Consider the following 11,478-nt stretch of genomic DNA (forward strand, 5'->3'; position numbering starts at 1 on the left):
GAATTTGATGCATTTTGAAAAAGTTTCTATGGCCATGCTGTGAAAGCTTTAAAATAAGATTAGATTTAAGATTCTGTGGACTGTGAAAGTAATTTTTTTATTTTCAATTTTTATTTTTCTAAACAAATGTGTTCCAAATGTTATCCCTCATAGCGTTTGCAACATTTTGTGTAACAACTCGAATCATCAATGCCGATATTTTCTTGTGATCCTTCTTGGTCCTCAATATCAAAGTGAGGAATATTCGTGTAGTCCAGGACAAGATAATGTATACAGATATTAAGCAACGCACAAACCACATTGATAATCTGTGCTGCTTTTTGTGGACTGTAATGTAGTTGACGTGCACCCAGTATGGACCAAAATCTGTTTTTCAAAACTCCTGTAGTTCTTTCCACAACATTCCGTGTTTTGCTGTGTCTACTATTGTATGTGCTCATTGCACTTCCAGCTTCAGCACAACGATATGGAGTCATTATCATTTTCTTCGGGTGGGGCAATTATATTTATATGTGTTCCATCGACACACATAATGACGCCTCGGAAACTCGGCTTTGCATAGAAGTCTCTTTTCGCATTAATTTTTGTCCGACTCGCTCATCGGGATTTGTAGCCACACAGGACAGAGTTTTCTTTCCATTACATTCAACACAGTTTTGAGTGTTGAAGAAAATGTGGACTGTGCCATGCCAACCTCATATTCGTTACCAACACCAAGTTAGTATCCACCAAGAATCTTATGACAGCCACGAGCCGGCTAATGGAAGTTATTGCGCATGAAAACAGTCCTTAATTAAGCTCATGTTCCAGTTCATTCCATACATATTTGAATGCTGGTTTGTTCAGTCGGAAATTTCTTTGAACTCTGTAAGATTTTGTTTTTAAAACATAAAAACAATTAAATTCAATGTCACTATACATACGTTATATCATCTAAGTCGAGTGGATTACAAGCGTCTCGAAGTATTTTCCTCTGAATTTTCAGGTTTCACTTTCGCCTGAAGGACTCTATTCGACCAGCAATTATAGAAAAAGCCACTGAATCCATTTTTAAAGACTTTATATTTAAGCAGTAAAAAGACTTCAAAGCATTCAAATGACTGCATTACACTGAATGCAATCAAAAGACTTAATGAGTGCAAAGAATGTAAAAGACTTTTAAAAGACTTACAAGAATGCAAGCAGTAAAAATTAATGCATTCTTTTGACTTTAAGTCTTTTAACTGCTCTAAATGATTTTTTTACAAAAGACTTCAAAATTAACTGTGATTTTTTTTTCGAAGTTAAGTACTGATATGAAGTCAAATTATTCAAAATGTAAGTCTTTTCAATCATTTAACTGCAATACAAAAATGATTGCATTTTTTACAGCTCTGGAAACGAGCAGTGTCTCGGCAGTAATTTTTGAACTTTTCAGAGTTGATACTAAAGCCGCTTGATATGGCTTGTAGTATCATATAAATCGTCTGATAAGCTCATGATTCACTCCTGTTACTTTTGCAAACGTTTCATAATTTTGAAAAAACTTTTGAGCTACGTTTCCGTCATTGCTATTTCCTAAACCAGTCTTTGGTTTGTCTACAATGAGAGACATTTGATATTTTTCCATCAACAATGGTAAATATGGGTTTGTGATTGACTTTATATGAACTTCCATTTAAATAAACTAATGAACTTATTAAGTTCCTGATTTCGCCATCAATTTTCTCTTTTTTTTTCCTTAACAAGTTCATCTGTTTCTTTTGCGTATTCAAGATTAATGGGCCTGCAAAATCTGGGTGAGGAAGGTCTGGGGTTTTGCCGCAAGACAACTGGCATCTCATTCGATTTATTTAATACTAACCGTAAAGGTAAATTCAGATATAAACTTTTGTTTGTACTGCGTATGGCTGGAACTTCCATCAAACCCCCATTTTGAAATTAAAACAAACTCGTCAGATGGATTTACAGTGCATAATTCGAAAATATTTTGCTGAGAATTAAGTAAGCAATTGGCTGTGTGACCAAGCAGCGACTGAAGAGACACCTCAGCTTTAGTTTCACTAACAGAAACATTATTAGGATAGCATAAAGACTTTTCTGCCTGGATCATTTTATATGATGGAAACAGATCTTTTGCAAAGTTCCTGATGGTGTCGTATTGCTTTCTTGACAGTTGAGCTTCAATGATCATTGAAAGTGCTTCTCGTGGCGACAATTTTTTATTTTTGAATTAATATTTAAATCAAGGCAATCTTTTGCGTAGGTATGTGACTCTGCAACTTTCTTAATAACTTCTGCTTCTTTTACCTAAAGCCCTAAAAGACATCTGAGCAGCAAAAGCCAAAGCATTTGCAGGAATCTCAGAACGCAAACTAGCCGTTTTTCTACGTTTAGTTTGATCACTGCACTCCTCAAACTCTAACGTACGTCTTCCCATCCCCACGCAAGGAACACATGATTTTTTGAACACACAACTTTTCATTTGCTACAAGTCGTTCATTGTGCTTAGAATACATTACCCACTTACTACGTAGCTGGGTCTTGAAGTTTCGGAGCTCCGTTTTAATTTTGCTTCTATTTTCAGTAGGACAAGTCGTTATTTCCATAACAAAGTCAACAATGTGATCAAATTTTTTACCGAAATCTTTGTCATTACTACTTATAAATTTATCCACTAAAACTTTTTTTTAATTACAATTTCTAATGAAGAATCTGAAAAAAAAAGATTTTTTTCAACCTCCACAGCCTTGTTTCTTATAGAATTAATTAAAAAACTTCCAACACTTTTTCCTTATCTACTAACTTTTATTAATCGATGACATTTTTTTCTTTTTTCTAAAAACCACTGAAACTTGTTTTTTGTTTACTTTTAATTGACCGATTAGAGCACAACAGATCTTTTTATTTACCAAAACACCGCTTGTTTCCCTCGCCGACCTTCAAACTTTAACAGATTAATAGAACTCTGCAACAAAAAAAAAAAAATTGCAGGAAACCGTTATTCTCAATTTTTCATTTTGAACACGCTCTTCATACAAATGGCCCCAGTGTGCGACGTTACAAATTCTCAGATGTCGACAATCTGACGATTTCTGCCATTTTATTTTAATGTTGAGGGGTTTCCAATAAAAGATTATGATTTTGAATATGATTTGATAGTCACATCATTTTTAAAATGTCCATTAACGATGGAAAACAATATCAGTAAAATGAACGCCCGCCAGGGCTTCGCGAAGCTTCGGTTGCAGCAACATATGTTTTCATTAAATTTTAAAGCAATTTATTACTGTAGGTGAAGTGAACTTAGCAATTATTGCAATGACGTAGTTTTAACCTGTCAAAATTCAAAATATAACAACTTTCTAATTAGCTTGCTACTCAAAATGAAACCTTCTATTGAAAAACAATTTATTTGACTATTGTCATTGGCAGCTATTCTCAAAGCATTTACTGATATGACATTTTGGTAAAGTAAGAGTGTGCGATAGTCAAGCGATACATTTATGTAAATGTCAGAATTCCAACTGAAAAAACAATTGGTTTTACCACTTAGTCTGACAGATGTGACAAAATGGATAACCTATTACTAATTGCATAAAACCCATTTCATATTTAATTAAATTTAAATAAATTATTAAAACATTTTGAAATGATAATTGTATTCGTCACGCAAATGCAACAAAACCTAAGGTGTTATTTTGTCTAACTATTTAGGTAAGTTTTTTGAATCCATTTGAATATTTGAATTATAAATAATTTGTTACACGTTTTAAAAATGTTCCAAAATATCAATTTTAATTACCTTCATTAATTACTATATAAGCACAGCTGTTGACAATAATTAAAAAATACATATACATAATATAATAAATAATATCACCTTTTCAATGTTGATTAAAAAAATACGTAATTTCTTGTCATTTCAGGTGCCGGGCCCCAATAGCGTCATTAGATTGCATGGAGGAGTTCAGTGGTACGGGAGGTCATCTTGATTTCGGTATCTTTAAATTTTCACACACACAAAAAAACGGAGATAAATAATCCTTAAACTTAGAGTAGATTTGCGAACCTTATAATATTTTGTTTAAATTTTTATTTGCGCTAGTGTGAACTATTCAGCTTTTTGCATACACATAACTCTTTATACCTAATAAAATATAATGGATGCTTTTAGTAAAATATTACCGAATATAAAAAGAAAAAAATCACTTCGGCAGTGAATGTATACAAATTTTGGGAAATCCTTAAAAGTTCATTTTTCATTTCGTACTTTACCCTTAATCGTGTAAAAAAGTAAAGCTATCAAAAAGCTATATAAAAATTTGTTTAGAAAGACCCACATTTCATTAAAATGTTCATCAAATTCATTAGCTTTCCGGAAAGAAAACTGGACTTTAGAATAAATGATACCCATTATTCCCCAACGGATTTATTTCAAAAATCATTTAACATTTCCTGCCGACAAAAAAAAAACTAGAAACCGTTTCCCTTGCAATTAGTTTTTTCTTTTTTAAATTAAAAAGAAATCATGAATGATACTCGTTAGCAAACTTATTGAATTTTATATGTTTTCTTTTTTAAAATTTAGGGCGTTCAATAAGTTTGGGATCGAATTCAGCATTACCATTACGTCATGGTTCAACTCCGACACCGGGTTTGCGGTACAAAAACCTTGGAAAGAGCGGTCTACGTGTCTCAAATGTGGGTCTGGGCACGTGGCCAGTCTTTTCACCCGGGGTCAGTGATGAACAGGCCGAATCAATACTTAAACTTGCCATTGAAAGCGGTATAAATTTATTTGATATATCTGAAGCGCATTCGGAAACGGAAATTGGTAAAATACTTCAAAGAACCGGTTGGAAGAGAACAGCATATGTGATTACAACAAAAGTTTACTGGAGTACAAAGTGAGTATATTATTATTAGTCGTTAATAAGAAACAAATCCCTTCGATGTATTGTCAAGTGCAGATATTCTTTCATAAGCAGCACAACACGAATGCTTTAAAATACTCAATATTACTCTTTACAAATTGGAGACATTCAATATAGTAATAAAACAGAATAGAATAAAATAAAATAAAATATAATATAGTATAATATAATATAATATAATATAATATAATATAATATAATATAATATAATATAATAGAATAGAATAGAATAGAATAGAATAGAATAGAATAGAATAGAATAGAATAGAATAGAATAGAATAGAATAGAATAGAATAGAATAGAATAGAATAGAATAGAATAGAATAGAATAGAATAGAATAGAATAGAATAGAATAGAATAGAATAGAATAGAATAGAATAGAATAGAATAGAATAGAATAGAATAGAATAGAATAGAATAGAATAGAATAGAATAGAATAGAATAGAATAGAATAGAATAGAATAGAATAGAATAGAATAGAATAGAATAGAATAGAATAGAATAGAATAGAATAGAATAGAATAGAATAGAATAGAATAGAATAGAATAGAATAGAATAGAATAGAATAGAATAGAATAGAATAGAATAGAATAGAATAGAATAGAATAGAATAGAATAGAATAGAATAGAATAGAATAGAATAGAATAGAATAGAAAAGAATTAAAAAGTAAGAAGATTAACAAACCACTTTACCAAATTGACATTTTAACGTTTGTAATAAAAAACGTTCTAAGAATTCTACAAGTAAAAACTGTACTTATTTCTGTATTTCAAAAACAAAAACTCATTTAAAACACAAACATAATCTAGTTTCACAAAATTGGCCGAAATATCACTCCAGCAGACCTTATAACAAAAAGCAACTTTACAGTCTTAAACTATCCTTACAAATATTTAATTCTTTTATATAGTAAACTCGATAAAAAAATATGGTTTTATTTTCCATCAATGTTTGCTTTTACAGATCTGAAGAGCGTGGTCTATCGAGGAAGCATATTATAGAGTGCGTCAAGGCTAGTTTGCAGAGATTACAATTGGCTTATATTGACATCGTGATTATCCACAAAGCCGATGCTATGTGTCCAATGGAGGGTAAATATATATTCCTTTTCCAACTTTCACTTATCCACTTCCATTTTACCACTTCAGTGATAATGACTTTTCAAAAGCAGCAAAAAAAAAAACATACAAATAAAAATAAATAAATATAAATAATAAATACATTTTTTTTAACAGAGGTCGTTCGTGCCATGACATACATCATACAAGAAGGCTGGGCCATGTATTGGGGCACGGCTCGTTGGTCCCATGTGGAAATTATGGAAGCCTATTCCAATTGTCGTCAATTTAATTGTATTGCTCCGATTGTCGAACAATCCGAGTATCATATGTTCTGTCGTGAAAAATGTGAACTTTATTTGCCCGAGATGTATAATAAAATTGGTGTTGGCCTTATGGCATGGGGGCCATTGTCGATGGCATTAAGTGACACGCAAAATGGTGAGAAAATTTTGTTCCCAAAGGGATCGTTTAAAACCAAAAGCCACAGCTATTCGTGGACTGAGGACGAGGTTAATCGAAATGTAAGAATTTGAGGTTTAATATTATTTATTCTTTTTGTTAGTTTAATCGAGTTGAATGTTGTTTTTTAATTTAAAACTATTTTTTTTCACTTTTAGGGAAGTTGGAATAAGGACCGTTTGGAGGAAGGACGCAGACATTGTGACAGGTTAAGAGATCTCTCGGCATTGGCTGAAAAACTTGGATGTAGTCCTACTCAATTATCGATTGCATGGTCGCTTAAGCATGAACCAGTACAGTGTTTGCTATTGGGGGCGACATCTGCTGAACAATTGCATCAAAGCTTACAGTCGCTACAGGTTAGTAAAATAAACACACTTCTTTTATTTAATTAAAAACAAAAATAATATTGACATTTTTTGTGTGTAAAGTTACTACCAAGATTATCGACCAGTGTTATGCTTGAATTAGAAAGAATTCTCGAAAACAAACCGATTCGGCCGCCAATGATATCTACTTTGGCGCTTCGGTGACAATCAGCCTGCCCTCAGGGGCCACCTAGTATAAGTGGCGCCTGTGGGGCAGAGTCACCAAAAGATGAAGAATTCTGCGAGGAAGCCGATCCGAAAGATGCATCAAAGCAGGGTTTCTGCACTATTCAGTGACGAAAGGAGTCTTTAGATAACGATAATAAATTTTTGAAACCGATAAGTAGCAAAACTAGCTTAAGTAGTACAACAATAATAACAACCGTTAGTAACAAGCCAGATCGAATAATTCTACAACAACAACAACAACAGACGCAGCAGCAGCAGCAACAACAACAACAACGTTCTTCACTTTTTAAAGGTTCTTCTTCAAATTCAAATAGCAATTTATTAAATTTAACTATTGAGAATCGCTTAGATAGTTTACCAATTCAAATAGATTCCTTAAACAATAACAATTCTTATAACCAAAGCAATCAGGCAAATGGGGGCAATAATAATGAATATTTAGCAACAGCAGCAGCAAGTCATTATCATACAGTTAAAGATACAACAATCAATATTAGCCACACTCAAGGTTACGATGAACGATCCAATATGACCAAGGCCAAGAAGTCCTTGCTTAATTTCAGATCATTTGACTTTCACATCAAGTCCCTGTATTCAGGCTTGCGCCACAATAAAAATCCCTCTGAATCGACTCATCATCACCAACATCAAACCTCAGAATCGTCGAATTGTCCAGCTATTAATGGGCATAGTGTTGTCGCTGCCGCCGTAGCGGCTCACAATCGAACACCTCCATATCTTCGTGTTGAAGCTGTGGACATTGAGGAATCGGAAAATTTGCTCCTGGACTATCCTCAGTCACCGTACTCCTCGAGACGTAATAGTGACGATAATCGATCGAGTGCAAACTTATTGCAAATAAACCAATTCGATATGTCCATTTCGCCAGGCAGTTCACCATATTTCCTGTCACCGATACCTATTTCGGGAAACATAAGACGTTCGTCTACCTCGGATATTATGTGCAAGAGAAGCAGTGCCGGAAGTAGTGCTAGCTCGAGCCGTCGTCCTAGTACATCGGATCTGCTGAGGAAAGCTCGAGAACGCAAAGGTAGCGAATCTAGTAATCGTATTGGAAGAAGTGTTTCTCACGGTGGACTACCCCGGGGTGGCGGTGGAGGTGGTAGCCGTGGTGGAGGTCGTCGCACAAGTATTGCTTGCTAAATTGACAACTATTCAATATTCTTCTTATTCTTGTCGTTTAAATCAATCCCAAGCTACCTCTATAATAGCTCAATATTTCGCAGTGCTACTTTCGCAAAATATAGTTTTCTTAAGAATTTCCTAAAATAAAGCTTTATCATTCATTACCTTAGAAATGATTACACTTTCGTAAGGAAACAAATTGATAGACCCAGCAGATAGAAACCCCCACTTGGGGATTTCCCATCTGATCATGTAAACCAGACGAACACACGTAAAGGATCTCTTAAGCGATGGTCAAAGGAACTTTGAAGTTAGAATAGTCAACTTTCCTCGTGGAGAGTTTATTATTCTTCTTTCCTAGAAGTCTAATTTTTCCTTCCTTATATTGGGTTGCTGTTCAAATATTGATTAAGAGTCTCAGAGCTCATTAGTTTTTTAGTTTCAAAAATTATTCGAATCTTCTAATTAGAAATTAGATATAAGATTTGCTGCTTGCTTGGATAATGGTAAAACATAAATATTTGTAGAAAAATGGCTAAGAGAATCGAAAACAAAAAACAAAACTCTTTAGAAGACAAATAATATTTTTTTATAAAAAATAAACAAAAATTGTAAAAAAAAAACTTAAAGCAAATATTATTTACTCAAAACATATATTTAAATAAAATAAAAAATAATAATATTAATACATAGAAGTCGAAATCAAATTTCATAAAAACAAATAATTATAGAAAAAGACATGAATTAAAAAATACAAATAAATAAATAAATATTAAATCAAGCAGATACAAAATATTTGAAATCGTAATTGCCTTTTGAATAAAATAATTTAAAAAACAAAACAAACATAATTATTACTATAATAATAAATATAAAATTATTAAAACAAAAATAACAACAAATTCATTGTAAAGAAGCTTTTTTCTCATTTTCAATATTCTAGCTATAGTATTTTAATTTAAATATATTCAAAAAAAAAATATCTTTCAAAAATATTTTAAATATAATAAAACTTAGTAAAATTTAAAAAAAAAAAAAAACCATACATAAAAAAACAAACACAAAATATTCTCGTTTCATAAACAAACAAAATAAAAACTAATTAAATGATTCAACAAATCTCTCTCACATACGGACTGTGATTTAATATTAATTATAAATTGTGAAATAATAAAAATAAATCTGAAATAAAAGATTATATCAATATGTCAACAAGGAATGAGTAATAATACAAAAAGAATTTAATAAAAATATATCAAAACTTTGTAGAAGTGGAGTTGATTATGTGTTGATGAGTTGTGGTTTGTTGACAAACAAATAAAAATAAATACATACATGTATAAAAACTGCATACAATTTTGAATTAACTTAATTCTTATACTAATTTTAATGAAAATAAAACAGAAACTAATACCAGTAATATTTTTATATTTTAAAATTAATGAATTACAATGCAATTGCTTAAATTCAATTCATATTTTTATCGTAAAAAGGTTCCTAACTCCTTAATAAATTCTATATCAATATATATTTTTATTCGTACTTTGTTATCTTAAAATTTTAATTTTGGCAAGACTTTTGTTAAAAAACATTTTGTTTACTTTTTCTTTGAATTCAACATACTAAACAGAACTTTTATTTTCAAATAGTTTGACTTAAAAATGTTTAAAAACTTAAATTAGCTAAGCCGCAAATTTTTCTTGTTGTTTTTCTTATGCATGGATCCAGGGTTTCAGCTCGTATAAAGCTCTGTTCAAAATATGCAATATCAATGAACAGGACATCGCAAATGTTCAATATTATAATTTTCCAATATTTACGTAGAAGAAGGTACTTTCATTTTAGTTCTAGCTAACCTTTACGAATTTTTACTAAAATGTGAACGATTTAAAACCTTTTTAAACCAAATTTTAAGGTAAGGCCATTTTTACATTAAGCAGCCTCTAAAAGCTTATAAACAAGATTATTACATAAAGATATCAAATAAGAGGTTAAATTTTGATATTTCTCAAAAAAATATCAATGGATGTTTATTCCACTGGAAAGTTGGAGTATGGCATTAAAACCGAAAAACGACTACGTTTGCAGTCTATCTATGATCAATTCAGAATTAGGGGCTATAGGTCCTCGATAACAATAGGAATTCCTTTTTTAAGTCCTTGAATTGATTTTGGAGCAATGGCAGAGGCATTATCCTTCATGTTATTTTTAAGATGTAAAATCACGACATTTTGGTATATTTCAGTATGTTGTTGAAGCGTGTATCATTCTATTTTTATTAAAAGTCGGTGACCGCTTTAAGACTTTAAGAGCGTTAAGTTCACTCCAATTTTCAGTCGTAATTCTCAAGAATTGGACTTCGCTCAGACCACATTATTGCGTATTTTGCGTAAGGTTTTTTCCAGTAAAATATCAAGATTAATCAAGAATTGAAGCGACAAACTGCGTTATTTTTCCGATTGGGCCAGTTGTCATGTCCTTTGACAAAAAAATAACAGAAACCTTGATAACCCGAAATTAATTTTGATTCTGGTTAACGTCTCTGTTTTCTATTTTATTAGCTACTAGCAGACCCGACAGACTTCGTCCTGTCATAAAGTTTTGTAATTTGGCAGTTTCTTGTTCCTACGTATTTTATAGTCGTGGATAAAATTTCTCCTGAACAGAACCGTCACATTAGTCGGAATCATTGGGATAAGCGATATGAGAACATCTTCTCCTTTATACTTGTTGTTTGTTTAGTAATTTTTGTATCGCTAACCGCGTATCGTTGCAAACTCGCTTGGTTGGTTGATATTTCGCAACATTTAACTATTGATCCAACCTTTAATTGAAGATTGTGAGGTGGCAATCTTGAAACATCCAACAAATTTCGGTGGATAGTTGACTACATCATCTTGTATATCCTCGATTCGCCTGTAATTTGTTTTTGAATATTGAACTTTAATTCAATTACATCTGTTTTTTGAAGCCAATATAGGTAGTTCCATGAACCAATCATGGTTTCTGTAATTTCGAGAAACATCTATCTGGAAACACCTTCTGAATAAGTTCATCTTTTGATTACGTTAACTGACTAAAACTTTGATTAAAGTGCAGCAGTCAACTTGTCTATAGGAAATTTGTCATTACCAATGCCAATGAGTTGTATAGAGAATATGTTTCCAGATTGGTCATTTTACAACTCGACACGCATATTCTTGATTAAATGAAGTTAGGTTAGGTTAAGTTATAGTGGCTGTCCAAGATGGAAACGGACACACTTAGGCCAGTTTCTTCCTCGTCCATACAGCTTCTGCAAAAGTCATTTGAGAATACGCCTAGTCTCGTGGC

General features: G+C 31.9%; 1 protein-coding gene across 2 annotated transcripts in view; it reads left to right on the forward strand.

Moving 5' to 3' along the window:
• LOC129944083 (voltage-gated potassium channel subunit beta-2) overlaps nt 1-10,984 on the forward strand; it is a 98,329-nt gene extending 87,345 nt beyond the window's left edge. The window contains exons 6-11 of one of the 2 annotated variants that reach the window (XM_056053255.1): nt 3,909-3,979; nt 4,571-4,889; nt 5,886-6,013; nt 6,158-6,504; nt 6,601-6,801; nt 6,874-10,984. In XM_056053255.1, coding sequence (XP_055909230.1) covers nt 3,909-3,979; nt 4,571-4,889; nt 5,886-6,013; nt 6,158-6,504; nt 6,601-6,801; nt 6,874-6,975 — 1,168 coding nt within the window. In that variant the 3' untranslated portion in view covers nt 6,976-10,984. The remainder of the gene's footprint in view (nt 1-3,908; nt 3,980-4,570; nt 4,890-5,885; nt 6,014-6,157; nt 6,505-6,600; nt 6,802-6,873) is intronic. The other variant, XM_056053256.1, reaches the window with a different exon arrangement.
• The last annotated feature ends 494 nt before the right edge of the window (nt 10,985-11,478 follow it).

This window comes from Eupeodes corollae, chromosome 2 (genome assembly GCF_945859685.1).
Source record: "Eupeodes corollae chromosome 2, idEupCoro1.1, whole genome shotgun sequence".
NCBI lineage: Eukaryota > Metazoa > Arthropoda > Insecta > Diptera > Syrphidae > Eupeodes > Eupeodes corollae.